The sequence below is a fragment of the Rhodamnia argentea genome, chromosome 3, assembly GCF_020921035.1.
Source record: "Rhodamnia argentea isolate NSW1041297 chromosome 3, ASM2092103v1, whole genome shotgun sequence".
Lineage (NCBI taxonomy): Eukaryota > Viridiplantae > Streptophyta > Magnoliopsida > Myrtales > Myrtaceae > Rhodamnia > Rhodamnia argentea.
The window spans coordinates 1903562-1927482 of NC_063152.1; the positions used below are offsets into that span (position 1 = coordinate 1903562).

General features: G+C 39.1%; 3 protein-coding genes across 5 annotated transcripts in view; all 3 read left to right on the forward strand.

Annotated features, from left to right (window-relative positions):
* LOC115754969 (actin-related protein 2/3 complex subunit 2A) overlaps positions 1 to 14396 on the forward strand; it is a 41027-nt gene extending 26631 nt beyond the window's left edge. The window contains exons 4-10 of one of the 3 annotated variants that reach the window (XM_030694174.1): positions 7837 to 8006; positions 8275 to 8352; positions 8535 to 8667; positions 8745 to 8836; positions 9301 to 9357; positions 10320 to 10391; positions 14065 to 14396. In XM_030694174.1, the coding sequence (XP_030550034.1) occupies positions 7837 to 8006; positions 8275 to 8352; positions 8535 to 8667; positions 8745 to 8836; positions 9301 to 9357; positions 10320 to 10391; positions 14065 to 14100 (638 nt within the window). In that variant the 3' untranslated portion in view covers positions 14101 to 14396. The remainder of the gene's footprint in view (positions 1 to 7836; positions 8007 to 8274; positions 8353 to 8534; positions 8668 to 8744; positions 8837 to 9300; positions 9358 to 10319; positions 10392 to 14064) is intronic. The other 2 variants (XM_030694172.2, XM_030694171.2) reach the window with 2 other exon arrangements.
* Positions 10813 to 12439, forward strand: LOC125314217 (actin-related protein 2/3 complex subunit 2A-like). Its single transcript, XM_048275927.1, has 4 exons — positions 10813 to 11438; positions 11706 to 11783; positions 11966 to 12098; positions 12176 to 12439. Exons 1-4 carry the CDS (start codon positions 11379 to 11381, stop codon positions 12280 to 12282), a joined length of 378 nt encoding a protein of 125 aa, XP_048131884.1. The 5' UTR covers positions 10813 to 11378; the 3' UTR covers positions 12283 to 12439.
* A 3977-nt stretch (positions 14397 to 18373) lies between the features above and the next one.
* Positions 18374 to 19916, forward strand: LOC115754980 (probable purine permease 4). Its single transcript, XM_030694195.2, has one exon. It carries the CDS (start codon positions 18406 to 18408, stop codon positions 19651 to 19653), a length of 1248 nt encoding a protein of 415 aa, XP_030550055.1. The 5' UTR covers positions 18374 to 18405; the 3' UTR covers positions 19654 to 19916.
* Positions 19917 to 23921: the final 4005 nt, after the last annotated feature.

Consider the following 23921-nt stretch of genomic DNA (forward strand, 5'->3'; position numbering starts at 1 on the left):
AAAAAAAATTAGGGTAAATGTGTCACATATTTACAAGTTTGAGATTTTTGGTGTTACAAAAAAAAAATAGTTTGAGGGTAAATGTGTCACAAGTATAAGTTTGGATTTTTTGGTATCACAAGAAAAAGTTTGGGTTAAATATGTCACATGATACAAATTTGGGGTTTTGGTGTCACAAAAAAAAGTTTAAGTAAATGTATCATAGTAGGCATAGTTTAGGATTTTTAGTGGTTCTTTTCCTTTTATTTAATACTCCAAATTAGATAATTTGAAATGCTTGATTATTGGTGGTTTTGAGCTTTTTATAATTTTTTTCTTGAATATAGTAATATCCTTATGTTGCTACTTTCTCCAACCTTTAAAATTACTTACTTGCATGCATATCTCTTCCTCTGCCACTAAACCCTAAACCCTAAATTGAAGAACAAGTTGTGTTCTTTTATTAACTAAGTACTCCCCTTCTTAGAACCATATCTAAGAAATCACAACAACCTTAAGCCCTTAAACACTAAACCCTAAACCCTCAAATGCTTGACTTTAAACCCTAAACCTTGAAATGCTTGACTCTGTGAGATTTAGGGCTTTCTAATTTCTCTTTTCTTCAGCATATTAAAAGCCTTAGATGTTTACCTTCTCCAATCTTTAAAAATCCTTTCATTCATGCATGCCTCTTCCCTTCCAATCGACACCGTTGGAGGAGGATGACGAGTCTGGCCCGGCCCGTCTGGCACCATGTGAGGAGGATGACAACATTTTATAAGACTCTCGAAGCGTTCTATGCCGGTGGAGGCCCTCTCTTACAGGTCATCTCTTCCTTCACTGCGAAACCGTGGTCGCTTCCGTAACCCATCATTAGCTCCATGGCCATATCTCTCTCCCCCGATTAGAGAGCGAACACACGAAGAAGCTGACTCCGAGGGTCTATAAGAAAAGAAAGAAGGGGTTGCAAAACATAGATAGATCTCTGACGAAGAAAAGAGCCAAAAAGCAAGCACAGACGAGAGAGAAGAAGAGGTAGAGCAGGATTTGAGTCACGCAGTCGGGGCCACAGAGAGAAGACTGAGAGGTAAAAAATGTGGTGACCTATATTTCGAATTTGAGATGACCATGTATGACCCATTTCACCGTGTGGCTTGAATTAGGGGCTCGTAATGCATTTTGATGCCATAGTTGTGGCCTTTGAAAACGTTCTTCATGACTTCAATGAGCGACATGAAAGCTCGAATGGAACTAAAAATTGACAAATAAAAATATATCATGCCCTTCTTTTTGGTCCAATTCTTGAAAGTTTGAGATTCCTACACTTTGCTTTAAAAGTCGAACTGCTTTCTTTGAACATTCGGGTCATGGGCTTTTTTGTAGGAGCAAAAATTGATTTAATGGGACGTAGGACAGAAACCCATTCAAAGTATGTAAAATAAAACATAAATATTATTTTTCAAAAAACTTTCTAGAATTATACAGGCTTATAGGCCTAAACTGGTCGAGCCTTTCGAGATTTCTCACTTTCGGGATCAAACTTATATGTGTTTTATTCAGCTCCGGATTCATTATTCATGTATCGAAAAACCTCTTGACTTCCTCGTAAACTCCTTCCTTGATATACTCCCAATTCTACTAGTAGAATAGCCCATTAAGTCCATCTGGTCTAGGGGCCTTTTCTGACTCCATCTCAAACACTACTTTCTGGACTTCTTCTAAAGTAACATCTGCTGATAGTTCTTCATTCATTTCATCTGGGACTAATTTGGGGCATTGTTCGAGCACCAAGTCAAAATTTCGAGCATGGTCCGGTCCTGGCATGGAACCGGGGACCGGACCGTAGTCCCGGCATGGAACCGGGGACCGGACCGTAGTCCCGATCCCGGTCCAGTCTCGGTCCCGGTCTCGGCCCAGAGGGACCGCTAACTATTGAAAATCTAGTCAACTTAATAAACTTTGCCATGGTAAAAACATAGCGACTCGCTATGACTTTTATGATCGACGAACTTGATCAAAATATTCGAATTCAATACAAAATCCAGCCATTACATGATAAAAACATCACCAACCGCACTCAAAAAGGCCCTCAGAGAGAAAAGATGACAAAAAACAAGATGAAAAATAAGACTAAAAAGAGAGTCATGAGGAGGAGAGTACGACCGTGCAAGGTTAGGAAAAAAATGGGCAGTGGACTTTTATTATTCTGTTTTGTTTTTAATTTTTTTTGCAATTGTATATATTTATATATAAATAATTATATATTATTGGCGGTCCGGTCCGGTCCGGGCCGGGTCGGTCCGGTCCCAATATAAGAAACCCGAGGATCGGACCGCCTGATCATCGGTCCCATTTATTGGGATCGGGACCGGACCATCCGCCTTTAAAGACCGGACCAACCCGGCCGATCCAGCCTGGTCCAGCCGGGTCCCGGGCTGGTCCAGGCCGGTCCGGTCCAGTTTGCACACTCCTACTTCCTCGTAAACTCCTTCCTTGATATACTCCCAATTTTACGTGTAGGATAGCCCATTAAGTCCATCAGGTCTAGGGGCCTTATCTGACCCCATCTCAAACACTACTTTCTAGACTTCTAAAGTAAAATCTGCTGATAGTTCTTCATTCATTTCATCTGGGATAATTTGGGGCATTGTTCAAGCACCAAGTCAAAATTTCGAGGGCCAGCTGAAGTATATAACTCGATAAAGAAGTTTGAGGTCATTTCCTTCAAGAGAGAGGGATTTTTAATCCAGGAATCCTGCCCTATTACTTTCAGCATCGATATTCTGTTCCATTGTCTTCTCTGGATGCTCGTCGTCGCATGAAAGCATTTAGTACTTTTATCCCCCCATCTCAACCAATTCACTTTTGATCTTAAACCTCAATATATTTCTTCCCTTCGCCACAAGTCTTGAATTTGATCGGCAATCTCTCTCTAGATAGATCTGCCAATCAGTACAGTTCGATCATTTGTGAGCCTTTGGAGCTTTAGTTTGAGCTCATGGATTTGGTTTTGGCTGTTGGGGAACTTTTGTCTACTCCAATTCTCCAAAGCTACCGAGACAAATTTTAGCTTTTCCACCAAATCAGCTTCTTCTCTTTCTGATTCATCCCACCTTTCTTAAACTATGCACTCACAGTCGTTACTTTCCAGCCAAAACGATTCAAATTTAAAGGATTTCTTCCTTTTCACCATTTCGGTAGCTACAGGAAAGTAAAATAGGGCTATTATCCGAACCTATTGCAGGTAAAGCAAAGGCCTCCATTGATGGGAAAGTAATCCTCCGAGCCAGGTTACAAATAGCTCTATCCGGTTTTTTTTTTCCAACTCATTTTCCCCTTCTCTATTATTAGACCAGGTGAACGCCCAGCCTTTACTCTCAATATCCATCATGGCATAGTCCTCTAGGAGCTCTCTAAAGGATTGCATCCTATAATTATCAGCCGCCCCCCTGCCGACTTTCTCCCAGTTGTAGAGTGTGACGTTGAAATCCCCGATCCAAACCCCAAAAATGTTACAATCTGATTTAATATGTTTGATCTTATACCATACTCTGAGCCTCTCATTTTAGGTTGCAGTAGCATAAAAGCAAGTCAGCCTAAAGGGTACTCCCTGAGTTGGATCTTCATATCTTAGATCAAAGAACTCATTTGCTTTCTCGCTCAGAGAGAAAGCAAAGGGCTTTTAAGATCGATGCTCTCTCTCTCTCTCTCTCTCTCTCTCTCTCTCTCTCTCTCTCTCTCATCACATCTGTGTTCCTCTTCTCGACAACATCCGGTTCGGAGAAGCCAATACTAGATGGCGCCGGTTATTTAGGCATTACCCTCCCTGTTTTTTTTTTTTTTTTCCTTCTAACATTTCATTTTCATATGGATCTTAATCAAATTATGTTGGCAAATTAACACTACTGCACAATATAAAACATAGTTACTTTTGGATACGATTGATAATAATTGCGGACCTTATCATTATCATATTTGATCGATCACTTGACTATAATGTTTTTTAGCTTTTCCGAGCGACGGACATATTTGATTCCTATCGAAGGGGATCGAGCTAAAATTCGAATTGGAATCGGGTCGATTTTCAAATGGGCTTGAATATTCTAAAGAAAATTATAATTTGCCACCTCTTTTAACATATATAAAGTAGTAAATATATTTAAAGATGAACATGTAGATATTTTATTCATGATATAACTGTCTATATTGAAAGTAATTTCGAACAGTCGAAAAAACATGAGTTAATCATAATTGTTGTGACAACATCAAACCAATCATTTCTCAAGTTATATGTATGTATTTATTGCTTAAGAGAATTTGATATGTCTAAAAATTTCCCATTTTCTTTTTCCTTAGTTGGTAATGAAAATTACCCGTATTGTGTATTTGGTAGCTTTACGAAAGCAGATTCCTTAAGAAAATTCAGAGGAAAAAACTTTCATAATTAATATTAGGGAAAGAACTTAACCTATGCGTATGTTTAATGCTTTTGTATCGAACAAGAAAAATAAGGGAATTAGAAAGAACAAAAAAGACGAATAAGTTGCAAATGAGGCGTCGGAAAGCTGATGAGACACCTGGGCTGGGCTTTAGACAATTAAACTGATGAGGTTCACATCTTGGGAGATTAAAAAAAAAAAGAATAAATCTCCTTTAAAAGTTTTATTTATGGATTATGAACGCGCGCACGCTCCGACTGAAGTCGAAAGGCGAGAGAAGAAGCGATCGGATCTCCGGCGATGATACTGCTTCAGTCCCATTCCAGATTTCTGCTCCAGACCTTGCTCAATCGTCTTCACGAGTACGCAATCGCTTCTTCTTCTTCTTCTTCTTCTTCTTCTCGCTTCCCCTCTTCGCTGAGACTCCTCTGAAATTCGGAAATCTGAGGTGTCCATCGATTAGGCCGAAGATGGAGTACGAGCGCGAGTTCAGTAAAATGATGGAGGTGCATGTATGGTGTGCTGCGTTGTCGGATAAAGCCATTTAGACTCGAGGACATCCCCTAAGACGTACGATAAGGTCTCTGTTGAATATTGACGAAACGAGTGTTGTTGAGGCGGGAGTGTTGTGGTAGAAGATCAGTCAAACGAAGATGGGACTAGGAAAGGGTTTGTTCGAGCCGCAGTGAATACGATGAGGGGGGCTACTTGAAGTGGTTTACGCATAGAATTATTGCGGCCTTTATACATTTCTGTGACAAGATGCGACCCTGTGAGGGAAAGGCCCGTGGAGTGTGGATGGATGGAGGCTTTGAGGAAAGATTTATTTTACTTTGATCACACTGAGGATCTCATATTAAACAGAGTGTTGTGCCATAAGGTTCAGCAAGTTTCTTTCTTAAGGTCATCATAGCTTGCTATGGATATGATGCAACATTCATCATTAGCCCTTTTATTTAAAAAGGATACTTGTATCGATGATATTTTACTCTTTAGCCGTTCACTTATATCTACCCCTAATTTTTTAGAGCTTGTACAATAGAGCTCGCCAAAGTAGATGAAGTTTGTGGCCTAATCAACGCCATTAATGGGCAGGTTCATCATAAAGTTATCATGGATTTGGTAACTGTACAAAAAATTATGGGGTTTTGTGGTGGGATTAAGTTTCAATAATTAACTCAATGTTGCCCGCTACACCAAAATAAAGTGAAGACGAACTTAACAAGACAATGACCCCAAGTATTGTTGAGTCAAGGACATTAATGAATTTTGTGGTTTAAATAGAATGATACTCAATGAGTTTTGACGGACTAAGCTTATAAATGAGCTGGCTGCCTATTTCAATGTCTTTTATGACTGGAGCTGGTTTTTACAACCTTTTCTTTTGAGTGCTGACAGAAATCTCCCAGTCATTTATTGTTTTGCTGGAGACCAATTGTTGTATTGGCGAATGAGTCTTAGTTGGACTCCCGATTAGGTTAGCATACATGTGCCCGCACGCGTGCACACATTATTGTCCTTTTGATAGATTCGAATTCAAATTTGACTGAAGTCTAGCATGAAGATGATCTTTCTTTTTGTCCTTTGATACTACTGGATGGGTGTTCTTCTTCATTGTCACAACTAGAATCACTGTTGCTTGGAGTGCTAGTGTATGGATACATGTACCTTGCATCTGTTCATGTATGCCTGCACGTAGGCATACTATATACTCCTGATTTGTGAGGCTTGGGGAGCTCTAGGATTGATATGTGGTATCTTTTCCTCATGAAGCTGATGAATTTCATGACATCACTTAAGACCGTCTTTCCCCCACAAATCTTATCACCCAAATCCTGAATCTGTATTAGCCTCCAAGTAAAGACAGTCAACGCTAGCCCTTACACTTTTATGTTTTATCATCCCAATAAGTACTCTGCGAAGGTAAGAGGCAGCATTCGAAACATCTTCGGGTCAAGGATACAGCTTAATTTTGGAGTATTGTGAACCTTCAAACATCAAGAGCCAAAGAGTTACATCAGGATATGTGCCACTGACTTTGAACTAGAGATTGAATGGTAGTGCATATGGACCTCGATGCTTTTCATCTAGAACCATCTTGCATTTATCTCTTTCTTAGCCTTCTGAAAGTATATTAAGTTGCATTGGAGAGGCAACAAGGGCGTGCTAACCTGTTTATAGGATTCAATCGGAGGATAAAGAGTTTTCATAGCGACATTTGCCTTCGTTTCAATTCACCTCAAGTTCAGAGTGTGCATTGACCCGTCCATCCCCTACTCTTGTGATGGCACCAAGCCTAGTGTGATCCTTTGGAAAAGAGAGCAGTTTACACGCCAGGAATTCTATTAATGATATAATACTGTTTCCCATCCTGCATAGATGAGGCACATTTACCTATTAGACAAATAAGACATTTTTCTCTTCCTGTAGAAGGTCAGCGAACGTTATTTTGCATTTTCCTTCTATTGAAGAGTGCTTTCTTGGTTGTGATTCAATTTCATTTCTTGAGAAATGATTTTTGAGGTTGTGCATGATGCTGTCTTGACTAAATGAAGTCATTTGCAAATGCACCTTGTCTATGCTGGTTGTCTTACTTTGTGTTGCCTTTATAAGTGCATATGCATATATTTAGGCTTTTGAGGTTTCTGATAGTCCAGGAGAGCCACTACCATGCAGTTGGTCCTAAACCATTTGGTATTTTGTTTTCTTCTGGGCACTTTGTGTTGCTACCTTGCCTATCTAAGCTGTAGTGATGTTATCACCAACTGTATGGTTTTTTTAGCCAGTTCCTTCAAAGAAAATTTATTTGGATAAGGAGGCCAGTGAAAAGATAAAATCTTGTGCAAAAATCGTGATACTAACTCAACTAAGCTATCTAAAGGAGTATTATGAATTGCCCTCACCTTTGGTGTGGAGAAGAGGATTCATTAGAGCATGATTGGGTTAAATTTTCTTTCATCTTAACGATGATAACTCCAGCACTATAGTGTCCTTTTGGTGTAGGTTGGGGATGTGGACTTTGGGTTCAATGAAATTTTTACTTGATGAAACGTCCACATTGAGTCAAGTAGGTTTAAGGAGTGAGGACCTTTTCTTTCAACATCATCTTCATTGTTTTCTAGTTTGAGGCACTTTTATGCACTAAAGTTTTCCCATTATTGCATGAAGAGCATCTTCATGCAACTACATTATGCAAATGGCTTCTAACTTCTTTTTGTGCTACTTTAAATGCATTGAGTAGTTAGCATCCTTTTTCTCATTGAGATAGACAGAATTCTTTTGTCATCAAAATTAGAGTTGATTTGTTTCTCTGGAAGATGACAAACTTCCATGCTTATTCATTGGCAGAGCTTGACGTACTGTTACTTCGTTGAATGCAGATTACTTTCACTTTTCTTATTATTGTAAAATCCTCCAGAGCGTAGACAATCTCTCCTGGTTAAGATTGCGTCTGTCCAGGAAATAGTATTAGGTGCTCCGTTGCAAGCATTATTGAAGCATCTTGCCTCTAAGACAATTTCTTCTGATATGGATCGACTTGTGGCCTTAGTCCATCAGCCAAATGAGTTATTTTTCTTCATTCCGCAGGTATGCATCCAATGGTCAATTGTTAATTAGATACAGCATTGTGAACTGCTCTTCAAGTGCAGATGTTATTTCCTCTTCCCTTTTGATCTCTTTCCCTGCTTACCCTTCCATTTGAGGCTCCCTGCTAACATCAAAATCTAGTTAATCTCATCATTGGAAAGTCCATCTTCTTGCATTGAGTAATAAAGATTTGATGCTAAATATATGGCTGTCATTTCTTGTACTTGTTTAAAGGTTAGCAAGTTGATTCTTTTTACATCATTTTCAGGTGGATAAGGTAATTGTTGTGTTTCCAATGAGATTTAAGGACTCCATAGACACTGTTCTTGCAGCATCTTTCCTTCAGGTATGGCAAGTTTTCTTGAGATCACCAACTTTTGCTGTCTCATTATATGTTTAGGACTTTTTCATTGACAAACGAGCTAGCATAGTCAGGTTTTCCTTTTGCATTTCTCCGGCATCGCTGATATACAAATACATTCTGTTGCTTGTTTAAATTCCCTCACCTCTTGTATCTCATTTACATAGGAGTTCATTCAAGCAAGGCGGACTGCTGGTCTTAACAATGCACCTCCTTGTTTGTGGTCCTCTTCTCCTCCTCTAGAACTAAATAAAGCCCCTGCAGAAGCGTTACCAGCAAATGCTGGATTTGTTTCTTTTGGTAATTACTGATAATTTTTTGTTTCTTCCAATTGTATTCTTTTTCTTGATTATATAATAACAAATACTGCAATGCAGTCATTTTCCCTCTGCATGTAGAAGGCAGAAAATTGGACTGTACAGTTTCAAGTCTATCGATTTTTCATGCCTATGTTAGCTATCATGTTAAGGTGAATGACATTTAGAAACATGCTGATTCATAAACTTAAATAAGGGCTTTAAATGACCTTTGTCTGTCTGATGTCATTAGCTTGTGCTGCACTACGCCACATATTTCAACGGAACTTCTTAATTCAATTAATGTAAAGCCGATTTTAATATACTTAATCAACCATATCTTTGATAAGTTGATTGAGTCTCTATCGGCCTAAAGAGCTGCACATCCAGTAGCCATGCAGCCAATCAAAACCTTGGAAACATCCAAAAATGTAGCTTTCATAGAATTAGTGACGACAAACTCAAGGAGGCTAGGTCTGAAATATATTGTTTTGGTTCCTGTAATAAGATTTGGAAGTTGCACTAGAATTGAGAAATTCCTAGGCCTTTTAATTTTAAGTTTCCTTTTCTAAATTATTTGACGTGGTCAACTTTTGTTTGATTCATTTAATTGCAATATCTTCGTTGTGTATTCAAGTGCTCAGAGCGCTTTATGCATACTCGAATGTGGCGTCATGTGGAGTCATTAATACAAGTAATGTTCTTCTTACTTGGCGATTCTTTCCAGCTAGCTTCCTTTCAAAAGGTTTTAGTTTAACATGAATCGACCCAGTTTGCAGTTTCAAGTATTCCCAAGTTCTGTGGAGATTCCAGTTGGACAGTTTGTCAATACAATGTCACCTCTAGGTTCTAATGTCAGATGAAGCGATTAAATATTTTGCTTATTGTTCACATTCGAAGAGGGAGGATACATCCATTTAACTTTGACATTAAGTCTATCAGGTGCCCTGTGGAAATTCTGATCCCTTGGATTTCCCCCCTTTTTGACATGCTATAATTACAAAACACAAACGAAATGCTCTTCTTATTTCCGTTCCTCAGTTAGATACATCTCCAGACTACAGCCTACATATTTCTCTTCAACTGATTTTACTACATATTTACTGCTGTGTTTGGCTTGAGCGTCACTCTAGGGAAATCCAAAATGCTATCAAGAGCATATGTTCAGAATTACATACTGTTCTTGGAGTGTGAATATCTCATTATTTTGGTTTATCTCTGATAATGATAGCTTCATAAGTTTTTCATTCTTGAATGAAAGCTTGTCACCTATTTGTCCAATGGAAGCACAAGATTTTTGTTGCTTAAAAACGAAAGGGAGAAAAAGCCCAGCACCATTTGGTTTCTACTGCTATATGTGCAGACAACTTTAGGACTTTCCATGGAACACAACTACTACTGTTTTTGTGAGGATTGTACTCAATATAAGACCATAGTTTCTTTCCTTGTGTTGACAATATCTCTCTAATCGCTTGTCATTTCTTGTAATGGAACAGTTAAAAGCTAGCAGTATTGCTGCTTGTAGTTCTTGAGCTGCAGCTTCTTTGCTTTTGACATGTTAATTCATTTCTTAGAGTTCGGATAGTAGTGATCACGATATATCCTGGAAGCATGATGTGATCTGCTTGTCACTCATAGTAGACATTAGTTTGCCAGGCCTGGGACCGTGCCAAACCTGATGTTGAAGAATCCAAGGATCTAGCAAGTAACAGATCCTTCAAGCGACTGGTTAGTCTAAACTTCTTGTTTCATTGTTTTACTAAGCGACTGCAATGTCTTACTTTGTGTTGCCTTTGTAAGTGCATATGCATATATTTAGGCTTTTGAGGTTTCTGATAGTCCAGGAGAGCCACTACCATGCAGTTGGTCCTAAACCATTTAGCATTTTGTTTTCTTCTGGGCACTATTTGTTGCTACCTTGCCTATCTAAGCTGTAGTGATGTTATCACCAACTGTATGGTTTTTTTAGCCAGTTCCTTCAAAGAAAATTTATTTGGATAAGGAGGCTAGTGAAAAGATAAAATCTCGTACAAAATCGTGATACTAACTCAACTAAGCAACCTAAAAGACTATTATCAATTGCCCTCACCTTTGATGTGGAGAAGAGGATTCATTAGAGCATGATTGGGTTAAATTTTCTTTCATCTTAACAATGATAACTCCAGCACTATAGTGTCCTTTTGGTATAGAGTGGGGATGTGGACTTTGGGTTCAATGAAATTTTTACTTGATGCAACGTCTACATTGAGCCAAGTAGGTTTAAGGGGTGAGGACCTTTTCTTTCAACATCATCTTCATTGTTTTCTAGTTTGAGGCACTTTTATGCACTAAAGTTTTCCCATTATTGCATGAAGATGCTCTTCATGCAACTACATTATGCAAATGGATTCTTAACTTCTTTTTATACTACTTTAAATGGAGTGAGTAGCTAGCATCCTTTTTCTCATTCAGATAAACAGAATTCTTTTGTCGTCAAAATTAGAGTTGATTTTTTTCTCTGGAAGATGACAAACTTCCATGTTTATTCATTGGCAGAGCTTGAAGTACTGTTACTTCGTTAAATGCAGATTACTTTAACTTTTCTTATTGTTGTAAAATCCTCCAGAGCATAGACAATCTCTCCTGGTTAAGATTGCGTCTGTCTGGGAAATAGTATTAGGTGCTTCATTGCAAGCATTGTTGAAGCATCTTGCCTCTAAGACAATTTCTTCTGATATGGATCAACTTGTGGCCCTATTCCATCGGCCAAATGAGTCATTTTTCGTCATTCCGCAGGTATGCATCCAATGGTCAATTGTTAATTAGATACAGCATTGTGCACTGCTCTTCAAGTGCAGATGTTATTTCCTCTTCCCTTTTGATCTCTTTACCTGCTTACCCTTCCATTTGGGGCTCCCAGCTAACATCAAAATCTAGTTAATCTCATCATTGGAAAGTCAATCTTCTTGCATTTAGTAATAAATATTTGATGCTAAATATATGGCTGTCATTTCTTGTACTTGTTTAACGGTTAGCAAGTTGATTCTTTTACATCATTTTCAGGTGGATAAGGTAATTGTTGTGTTTCCAATGAGATTTAAGGACTCCATAGACACTGTTCTTGCAGCATCTTTCCTTCAGGTATGGCAAGTTTTCTTGAGATCACCAACTTTTGCTGTCTCATTATATGTTTAGGACTTTTTCATTGACAAACGAGCTAGCATAGTCAGGTTTTCCTTTTGCATTTCTCCGGCATCGCTGATATACAAATACATTCTGTTGCTTGTTTAAATTCCCTCACCTCTTGTATCTCATTTACATAGGAGTTCATTCAAGCAAGGCGGACTGCTGGTCTTAACAATGCACCTCCTTGTTTGTGGTCCTCTTCTCCTCCTCTAGAACTAAATAAAGCCCCTGCGGAAGCGGTATCAGCAAATGCTGGATTTGTTTCTTTTGGTAATTACTGATAATTTTTTGTTTCTTCCAATTGTATTCTTTTTCTTGATTATATAATAACAAATACTGCAATGCAGTCATTTTCCCTCTGCATGTAGAAGGCAGAAAATTGGACTGTACAGTTTCAAGTCTATCAATTTTTCATGCCTATGTTAGCTATCATGTTAAGGTGAATGACATTTAGAAACATGCTGATTCGTATACTTAAATAAGGGCTTTAAATGACCTTTGTCTGTCTGATGTCATTAACTTGTGCTGCACTACGCCACATATTTCAACGGAACTTCTTAATCCAATTAGTGTAAAGCCGATTTTCATAGACTTAATCAACCATATCTTTGATAAGTTGAGTCTCTATCGGCCTAAAGAGCTGCACATCCGGTAGCCTTGCAGCCAATCAAAACCTTGGAAGCATCCAAAAATGTAGCTTTCATAGAATTAGTGACGACAAACTCTAGGAGGCTACTTTACCCAAAAAAAAAAACTCAAGGAGGCTAGGTCTGAAATACATATTGTTTTGGTTCCCACAATAAGATTTGGAAGGTGCACTAGAATTGAGAAATTCCTAGGCCTTTTAATTTTAAGTTTCCTTTTCTAAATTATTTGACATGATCAACTGATGTTTGATTCATTTAATTGCAATATCTTCATAATGTATTCAAGTGCTCAGAGGGCTTTATGCATATTCAAATGCGGCGTTGTGTGGAGTCATTAATACAAGTAATGCTCTTCTTACTTGGCGATTCTTTCCAGCTAGCTTCCTTTCAAAAGGTTTTAGTTTAACATGAATCGACCCAGTTTGCAGTTTCAAGTATTCCCAAGTTTGGTGGAGATTCCTGTTGGACAGTTTGTCAATACAATGTCACCTCTAGGTTCTAATGTCAGATGAAATGATTAAATATTTTGCTTAATGTTCATATTCGAAGAGGGAGGATACATCCATTTAACTTTGACATTAAGTCTATTAGGTGCCCTGTGGAAATTCTGATGTGAAGTATCATTTCTTGAGGGATCTCACAAAAGATAAAGTGATTGGTGTTGTTTTTTACAGGAGTGAAGATCAGCTTGCTGATTTATTCACCAAGTCTCTCCAATTGTCTACATTTCAAAAGCTGAGAAAGCTTCTTCGTGTTTGTTCGTTGGAAGCTCCAGATTAAGGGAGGGTTTGTTCTTAGTCCTTTAAACTGATTGTTGCAGACAATCAGTTTAAGGGAGGGTGTTGAATTGGTCAAAAAGCATGTGCTTGATTTTTTTCAATAAAGCCTAGTGAGTAGAGTTGTCCTAGTTTAGAGGAATCTGTTGCTGCATGTTGCTGCAGACACGTTCAGCGTAGTGGGTTAAAAGTAGTTGCTATTTTTCTGAATTTATCCATTGGCTTATGGCCTATTTAAAGGCTAAGTTGTTGGTTCAATAAAGGATTAATGCAGTAAGCATTTTTCACTTCTGTATACTCTCTTTTCTTGGCTTTTAGTGCTTGCAAAGCACAACTAGCTTCTGCAGGCTTTCTGTAACACAGACAACTTTAGGACTTTCCATGGAACACAACTACTACTGTTTTTGTGAGGATTGTATACACTATAGGACCATAGTCTCTTTCCTTGTGTTGACAATATCTCTCTAATTTCTTGTCACCATTTCTTGTACTGGAACGGTTAAAAGCTAGCAGTATTGCTGCGTGTAGTTCTTGATGTGCAGCTTCATTGCTTTCGACATGCTAATTCATTTCTTAGAGTTTGGATAGTAGTGATCACGATATATCCTGGAAGCATGATGTGATCTGCTTGTTACTCACAGTAGACATTATTTTGCCGGGCCTTGGACAATGCCAAACCTGATGTTGAAGATTCCAAGGATCTAGCAAATAACAGATCCTTCAAGCGACTGATCAGTCTAAACTTCTTGTTTTATTTTTTTACCAAATGAGTGTGTATATTTATGCCATTGAATGAATCCTATTATTTTCCAGAGCCTTAAAGAAGCCCATGCTAATTACCATTCATGAAGTTGGGATTCTGTATTGAAATTCAAGATGATGTGCATATGAACCACCAGAAGACCATTTCTTTGGTAACTGTCGGCATGGACGTGCAAAATATTGTAAACAGCCGTATCATATTAGATGAAGAAAAATCTTTGTAGTTGGTTGCCGTTACGTTTATATTGTTTGCATTTCAATCCCATTGTAATACAGGTAGTCATTGATTTTCTTCACTTAACAAAAGAACAAAAAATAGACCAGTAACCCTATTTTGTCGGTACTTATTGGTACATTTTTGTTACAATTGGAACATTTCTGTATGCTTCTTTTCCTCGTAAATAGCCAATGTGGCAATAAGAGTAAGACTGATTTGTGGTTGGTTGTTCGTGGTTGGGGAGCTCGTAGGCTTTGTTCACCGGACTATTCTAAGGTTGATGGTTCTATATTGGCTTTGTGGGGGTCGATGTCCAAATCTGACCTTATGGTAATTGAGCCATAGCCTATCTGCATGTAGGAACATTGCAGCTGTTTGTGATTTCATTGCTTTCGTTGCTATGTTGTTTCTCTGTTTAAATTGCGAAATCTGGGTCATGTCTGGATCATAACGATGCTAGTTAATTGGTTGTGTGGCCTGAACCTTTGTATGAAATGCCTCTTATTATTTGACTTTTTATCTTTTTTGCTCGAAGCCTCTTATATTTGACTTGAATTAGCAGTTTTACGCACAATTTCAATCCAACCACTTTGAACCTTCAACTATATCGAGCAATAGTTATCAAGAGTGTCAAAAAGGCCCGCTCCGGATAGGCCGGCCCGATTCGGCCCGAAAATTCACTTAATTTTCAGGCCTTTTCGGGTCAGGTTTGGTACTCGGGGCCGGCTTGCCGCTTGACTATTTTTTAACACCAATATTTTCTTTTTAATTTAATTTATTTATATTTTTATATTTTATATTCTTTCATTTGATGGGTTTGTTAATTGATTTCGATTCCCAAAAAAGAAGAAAAAAAAGAATTAGACCAAAATCAGGCCCGACCCGGCCCGGCCCGAGTTGGGCCGGATCGAGCTCGGTACTGTTCTGTTTCCAGCTGGCTCGGGACGGGCCGAGACCCAGCCCGTTGACACTTCTAATAGTTATCAGCAAAGTGATATTGAAGTATGAGATCATTTATGCATTCCCCATAATTCTCATGCCTGAATTTAGGATTCTTCTAAGCATGTCCTAAAGCCAGTTTCCTATGTATCGTTTTTTTCGCTGGTCTTATGGGACTTTTACCCCTTGTTTTTAATCCCTGCTAGTCTGGTAATGAGTTGATTTGCACATTATCAACGCATGGCGTCCCCTTAAAGCAGAGGACTTTTCTTACCTCCCACCCTCTGCTTTAATTTACATGCTTAAGCGTCACGTCAAGTCACGACTCTTACTGTTCCAACTCTGTAGTTATTGCTGGGTGATCACCTCACACTACTTCCTCCACTTTCTCCGTGATTTCTAATGTCCGCCAGCTAAATGCAAGAATAGCAGTTATGTACAACCTTAACTGATGACATTACATTTGAGAAGGGTAATGGAACTGTTAAAACAATGCCGATGTCTATCAAATCCCCGAACCTTGGTATCTTCCATAGGTGGGTAGTTCTGTTTCGACCAAAAAAAGAAAAAGAAAAAGTAGTTCTGGGAATGACAATCAATCATGTGGATGTCCATTTGCAATCATTCGCTTCTCCGGTACTCGGGAATCATTCTATCTGTAAAGGCGAGTGTCGATCTGCGAAATCTAGATTGAGCACTGAGGTGGAGTCCTTGGAAATAAACATGGATACAAACATGGAGCACAAGTAGAGAGAGACCGATCCAATTGAAAAAAGTATAAAAAAAGTCCTAAACTTATTGCATTGTACTAATTGAGCTCCAAATTTTTCAATTGGATCAATTTAAATCTAAATATTTTCACTATGAGGGGAACTCAGTTCATACTTCCAATAAAGATCGAAAATTGCTAACGTAGACACGGGCATTTTATGACGCTTGCGTAGACAATATTTGTTAGTTTTACATGTATAATTTTTTTTCTTTTCTTTTTTGCCGCCTCTTTTCTTTCTTTTTTTCTTTTCTACTATGGCCTGCAAGGGTTGCCGGAACTCATTGGCCATCGGGCGAGGCCTAGCTCGAATTTGGGGGAGGTAGAGCAATGACCGCGAATCTTATCGGAGCTCAGTGGGAAAAAATGAAAAGAGAAAAAAGAGAAGAAAAGAAATAGGAAAAGAAAAAATTAGCAAAAAATTCAAAACGAATTTAAACAAAATCTCCATATTAGTGCCAACAGTGCCACATAGATTAGCTGGCGTTCATGTTAGTAATTTTCAGCCTAAATTGGCCGGATGGACTCGATTGATACTAATGCGAAAAGATTTAAAATTAAATTGATCTAATTAAAATGTTTAAAATTGAATTGGTACTAACGTAATAAGCTTATGACCTTTTTGATACTTTGTTTTTTTGTCGATGAATGCCGACTCGATTCTAGGAATAGTCCTAGTCCAGAAGTAGGAGATGAAAGATAAAAGGGAAGAAGCCGATATGTACAAAGCTCGTATGTGCATGCACTGCCAACCAAAACCAGAACTGCCTTCACGTTGGTAGGAGTAGTGTAGGACACATGTGGAAGCGGTCCAAATAACCGTTCCAAACTCCTCCTTCTCTCTCTCTCTGTACTTTCCATGTGTCAGCTCCATTGTGCCATTTGTATCTCGACTCTGTTCTACTCTGGTCTGGTCTGTTCCTTTTTTATTTTTATTTTTCCGTCTCATTTTAACTCATCTCCACCTCTCAAATCCCACATCCGGTCAACTCCTGATCCTGGCAGACAAATCTCAGATGAGAGTTTTGTTGGAAGTGAGCAACAGAAGTACCATACATTCACTAGAGAGATCGCTAAGAGAAAGCCCAATTTTAAGTCTATTAACATATATAGTTGGATACATCTTCGTTCAAAAACTTAAATCAATAAGTTATGGGCCAATAAATCATATTAACCGCCCCATACCACATCAATTATCCGATATGAGACTTTTCTAATACAACTTACATATGCATCCTAATAATTTCCCTTTCACGTGTGAGCTCCAATGTTAGGTTTACTCCCCCTTAATCCAACTATCCTTCGCCTTTCCTCTTAAGTTTTTGAGTGAATGTGAGTTTAACTGGATATGTTAACGGGCTAGAACTTGGGCTCCCTCTTGGCGATCTTCCCGATGAAGTATCGGACTTGTTATGCGCGCTCCTAACAAATGGTATCAGAGCCGATTGTTTATTGATGTCTCACTCTTAATATGTATCGGTGTTTGGTGAACATCTCAAGGAAAGAATCTAGTGGTCAACGCAGTTTCCGGGTCGATAGATGTTGTGGTGTAGCAGCATGGAGCCAATGTTTTGAGTGAATGTGAGTCTAACTGGATATGTTAACGGGCTAGGACTTGGGCTCCATCTTGGCGATCTTCCCGATGAAGTATCGGACTTGTGATGCGCACTCCTAACAAATGGTATCAGAGCCGATTGTTTATTGATGTCCCACTCTTAATATGTATCGATGTTTGGTGAACATCTCAAGGAAAGAATCTAGTGGTCAACGCAGTTTCCGGGCCGATAGATGTTGTGGTGTAGCAGCGTGGAGCCAATAGGCATTGATAGAGATTCAAGTTGAGATAAATTTCAAAGAAGGAATCTGGTGATCAACCCGATTTCTAGGCTGATGGGCATTGTGGAGTAGCAATGCAAGCCCATTGCACTTTGATGAAGATTTAACTTGAGATAAGTTGATGCGGAATGATACATGAATTGAGGGGGAGTGGACCTAATACTAAGCTCACGCGTGAGAGGAAAGTTGTTAAGATACATGTGTGAGTGAGTTGTGTTAAAGAAAACTCACATAAAAAAATCGAAGTGGTGTAAAGCAAGTAATATATCCATATTAACCCGTAACTCATTAATGTAAGCTTTTGGGTGAATATGGATTTGACTGGATGTCTTAACGAGAGGGTTCATCATTCACTCCTTTCCCCACTTCCCTTAAGTGCACCTGCCATCCCTGGAAAAACAACCCCAATGGTCTGGATTTCGGCTTAAACAGGGAAAAATCTGTGCTTTCCCAGCGATTTTCTAGCAAAGAATATCTCTTTGCCGGGCTCACATAGGTTGGGAGTACCTGATAATTTTCTGGCGAGATTGAGCCAGAAACAACAATATTTAGGCTCATTGAAACAACCCAGATGAAATAAACCATTTGTGTTCCTTTTGCCATAGTCTGCTGGGTTTGCAACCCGGTTTCAATGCAACCAGGGATCTCTCCCAACGACCACCACCGCCACCGCTCTCCAACCCTCGAAGACATGGAAGGTTCCGATGATGATCGTAAGCAAGGAGGCTCGTCGGCTTCCTCGAACGCCGCCTCCAACGGCCGCCGGCACAAGACGGGCGATGGCTACGTGCCTCTCTTGGTGATCAACGCTCTGTGCCTCTTCATCGGCTCGGTCTCGTCCAGCCTCCTCGCCAAGTACTACTTCATCCACCACGGCTCGAGCCGGTGGGTGTCCACCTGGGTCCAGTCCGCTGGGTTCCCTCTCCTGTTCCCCGCCATTTACGTCCCTTACTTCCTCAACCGCACCCAGCGGCGACCCTTCGCTCACTTCACCCCGAAGCTCCTGGTCATGTCCGTCTTCGTCGGCCTCATGCTCGGCATCAACAACCTCCTGTTCTCCTGGGGCACCTCGTACCTCCCCGTCTCCACCTCCTCGCTCGTCCTGTCGACGCAACTCGTCTTCAATCTCATCCTCTCCGCGCTCATCGTGAAGCAGAAGATCACCTTCTCGAACCTCAATTGCGTCATCCTCCTGACCTTGAGCTCGGTCCTTCTGGCCTTGGGATCGAGCCACGACCGGCCGCCGGGCCTCACCCGGGCCAAGTATTTCATCGGGTTCTTCTCCACCATAGGCGCCGGGCTCTTGTTTGCGCTCTACCTCCCCGTCATGGAGAAGATATACAAGAAAGTGTATTGCTACGCGATGGTGATCGAAATGCAGCTGGTGATGGAGATCACGGCGACGGCGCTCGCGACGGCGGGGATGGCGGCGGACGGTGGGTTCGCGGAGATGAGGCGGGAGGGGGAGAGGGTGTTCGACAAGGGGGTCAGGGTTTACTACGCGACGGTGGCGATGACCGTGGTGTGCTGGCAGATGTGCTTCATGGGGACGGCGGGGATGGTGTTCATGACGTCGTCGCTGACCGGCGGGATATGCATGACGGCGCTGCTGGCGATGAACGTGGTGGGCGGGGTGGTGGTCTACGGCGACGACTTCGGGGGCGTGAAGATCGTGTCCACGGTGCTGTGTCTATGGGGCTTCTGCTCCTACGTGTATGGCATGCACATGATGAACGCCAAACGCCAAGAAACAGACAACAAGCCCAGCGTTACTACTACTGCTACTCCTAGTACTGGTAACGGTCCTGATCAAGCCATGGAGATGGCTTCTTTGGTGCCGGCTCCGGCACCGCCGGACGTCGCATCCGACGCCGTTTAGTGAAACCAAACGTTGTATTATCCCCCTCTATGACGACCATCCGTGACCCTTTTTGCACCAATGCTAGATTAAAATGTAATTAGTAGTCGCCCAGGAATAGTCGGGACCGAATTAAGGGATAATTTGTTCAGGATGTCAAGAGGATTATGATGGTAAAACTTTGCAAAATGTTAATCAGCGTTTCCCAGTGCATGCTTATCGTCAGTCGCCTCGCCTCGCCTCGCCTCGTCTCGAACCACAAATTTCCAGACGGTTCCCCCTTCGCCTTCCAGTGCCCCGTGACGACCCCTTCTTTCCAACGCCTGTGAAATATTATAGCCAGAAACCAGACAACTTCTCAGGATGATGACAACCTGAGGAGCTCCATCACGAGACACTTTATGACTTGGCAAAGCAATTGCCAAGAAGAAAAAGAAAAAGTTAGAAGTGATGTGGGTTTGCTCAACCAAGTTTAACTTTGTATTAATTGGAGCTGACCAACCTTTTCATCTACTCAGCCTGCTGAAGAAGGAAATGAACAGTAACACCCACTATTTTGCAAGCCTATTTTCTTATTGCCTTCATTGAATGCTCTCGGCCACAAAAAGGGTTCTTCTCAAAGTGGTTTCTGCATTAATTTCATCAGTAAGTACATCAAGATCTGCATAACTACAGATTCGGTAAGTTAATGAACTGGGGTTTGACCATGTATCATCAAATCAGGGCACCTGGTAACATGCAGGAAGAACTGTAGCGAATGGAAAGAGCATTGTCAGTTTTGAATGGACAAGGCTGGACAGAACATCATCCTGTTCCCACAACCGATATAAATAATCAAATCCTTCCCGATTAACTTTTGACTTTTGAAAGAATCTCTTTATGTTTATCTGTTCTTCACAAGATTAAAGCGCGTTTCATCATCTTTTTTGGTATCTTATCGATTGAGACTTTTGTGAACGGGTACTGTGATGAGTGTCTTAATTATCTTCTCGATAGGTGACCTGCAAAACTAATGTAGCCAATCAACTTGAACATTTGTGTTTTATCTACTAATCTTTTGTCTGTTCATCTTATTTATCTTGTCGATTAACTTATGTATGCTTCTCATACAAGCAAAATCAAAGGGGGAAATGAATAAGAACACAGAAGGGTGATGACAAGATGCTGGATAAGAATGAATAATGTTGGGGAAATTTGACCGACCATGAAGGTACAAGCCGTATTTTATAGTTCTTTGATACTTTGATGCATGATGATAATCACTATCTTAAGTGTTATTTGCTCACTATTATTGTTGTTGGGTTTAAAACAAACATTCCTCTAGGATATGCACCAAATAAGTTCAGCAATTACTCAATTTCTCTATTGAAATTCCACCTTAAATATATTGTCAAACTTGTGTGAGAAAAGGAGAGACTGTTGTGGGGAAGATAATTTTTTTTCTTTTTTATTGTTTTGAAAAATGTGTGATTTGGTATTTTTTATAAACAATCAAACAAAACATCTATTTGGAATAGGCACATTATCGGGACCATCACCACTTTTTATGATTAAGCATCACTTCTCTTCATGTCAATAACATCTCTTTTTATATCCAACAATCACTTCTTTTCATGTCTAATTCAACCTCTTCTCTTAATTATTTATAGATAACAAATTTCCAACAAATTTCCATTTAGTTTGTTTACATAAATTCACTAACGAAATTAGCGGTAGATAAAACTTGAACCATGATGCCATTTGTTAATCTAATTATCACACATATGAATTGACACACGTTCAATTAAAAATTTCCTATGACTTAGCACTTTTATGGCCTTATGCTTATTCCTAGATTCTTGAACATTTACAAAAGTTCATCCAACTTTATTTGGAAGCGGCATCACTTCTTATGTTCATAGGCGAACTTCCTAGTTTATTACATTTGCCTTGCCTTGCTAAAACCTGAACTTCATTAAGAGTGACTCATTCTCCTAACGTTCCAAGGGTACTAACCTTGTCCCCAATACTTGATCACTATCAAGATACAACAACATGTTGTTACTCGTTATCTTGACTATTATCTATTGCTATAAGACCCATTACTTTGTTAGTACTGCTAAGTACCTCTTTACGGATCAGTTAAGTTATTATTTGTTCAAGCATAAACTACACGAAATAATTCCATCGGTAGTTAATTGTTGAAAATAATCATATCGCAAACTAATATGTCTAGATTTATCATTATACAATTCATTGTATGCCTAAGACATTGTTGCCTCACTATCGCGATGTAAAGTTATGTCCGCTATTGGTTATGGCCATAACTCTATATCCAATAACAAATTCCGCAGCCATTCAACCTCTTTGGCAACCATTGATAGTGCTATAAATTTAGAATACATTATTGAATGAGCTATACATGTTTGCTTCTTTGATGCCCAATAGATTGCACCATTTGTGAAAACTCATACAACTAGAATATGAATATCCTTCTACTACTGCTCGTTGTCTTTCATAAACTAGACCATAATTCATTGTTTTTTTTAAGTAACCAAGAATTAAACTTATGTCCTTTCAATGCATAGTACCAATATTTTTAGTAAATCTAGCCAATATTTGCACATATTGAAGGCTATGTCCGACTCTAGTGTAATGCATAGTATACATCAGAATTTCAATACACTAGCATATCCTAATTGTGCTAAAGGTCGCCCGGCATTTTTCATCAATTTAATTGATGCATTATATGGTATGTTTTACTTTATTAATTCCAAAGTGCCGATAATTTTTATTAATTTTCTCTGCATAGTGGCCTTGACTTAAAGAATAACCCCAAATATGTTGATCGTTTTGATACCTAAAATTGTAACTACTTCTCCCAAATATTTCATTTTAAATTGAGAAGATAGATACTTTTTACTTTCATTTATAACATATATATTTGTACCGACAATCAACATATCATTCACATAAAAGCAAATTACAAATCCATAATCTTGGGTAAACTTTGAATAAATGCACTTATCAACATTGTCATACTTAAATTCATATTATAATATCACTTAATCAAACTCTTCACGCCATTATTTCGGTGCTTGCTTCAAATCATATAATGATTTGCTTAATTTGCAAACCTTGTTATCATTTCTAGGTAGAATTAAACCTTCAAGTTGTTCTATAGACACCTCATATTCTAATTTACCATTTAGAAAAGTCTTTTTAACATCCATCCGATGCAAATGCAATTTATAAATTAATGCCAAAGCTAACACAATTCTAATGGATGTTGTCCAAGCAACCAGTGCATATGTATCAAAGTATTCTAAAGTAGTACCAATATTGTATTCGGTCTCCAAGGCATTCTAAATGTCTTTGGGATTTGTGTAAGATGATCTGATAAAGCATCGAGAATTCTTCATTGGCACCTGCTTTTATCATTAATTGTTTATTTGGAAAATGATGCATCACTAGATGGCATTGCCTCACATGACATTCTTGGGTCTTCATCTAAGTGAAATAACATGGATAATTTAATCAAAACATTTCCTCTATCTCCATTTGTCGGGAGAGTTGAATTTTTTTCGTTCTTTTTTTCACTCTTTGACTTCTTCTTAGCTCACTTGTAGAATCAAATCATTTTCTTTTATTTGATAAATAATTACGCATGTCAATTGGTGTTTGGTGAATATGCTGAGGTATCACTTGAATCTTTGAGAAATTTGTGCTCGAGAAATTCAATATCTCTTGGTTTCACAATAAAATGGGATAAGAACGCCACAAGTACCACAACTTTTTTTCGATCACTTAAGTACCATCACTTCTAAAAAAATGTTCACTTTAAGTACTATAACGTTAAATCGATCACTTAAGTACTAAATTTTTTTAATATTGTTCAGTCAAGTGCCGAAAATCTGACATGGCATAGCACTTGTGATAAACGTTTTTAAAAAGTTATAACACTCAAGTGATTTATTGAAAAGTTAGATGGCACTCGGGTAATAGGGAAAAAAGTTATGACACTCAAGTGATCGTCGTACATAAGTATGGAACTCAAGTGATCGAAAAAGAAGTTATGGCACTCAAGTGACCGTTGTACGAAAGCTATGACACTTGTAGTGTTCTTATTCCACAGTAAATTTATATTCATCATTTGATAATTGATAAGCTATATAATTTGCATGCACACCCAACAAACACAATTCTTAGTGCCTTTGGCCCTAATTTGGTTCCCTTAGGATCAAGATTTCTGTAGTACGCAAGGCATCCCCGTATTTTATACTGTTGGATATTCGGTACCCTTCCTTTCC

Coding starts and splice junctions, on each gene's coding strand:
- LOC125314217 (XM_048275927.1), top strand. CDS start 11,379: ATGGATCAACTTGTGGCCCTATTCCATCGGCCAAATGAGTCATTTTTC. Junction 11,439..11,705: donor CATTTTTCGTCATTCCGCAG/GTATGCATCCAA, acceptor CATCATTTTCAG/GTGGATAAGGTAATTGTTGT. Junction 11,784..11,965: donor TTGCAGCATCTTTCCTTCAG/GTATGGCAAGTT, acceptor TCATTTACATAG/GAGTTCATTCAAGCAAGGCG.
- LOC115754980 (XM_030694195.2), top strand. CDS start 18,406: ATGCAACCAGGGATCTCTCCCAACGACCACCACCGCCACCGCTCTCCA.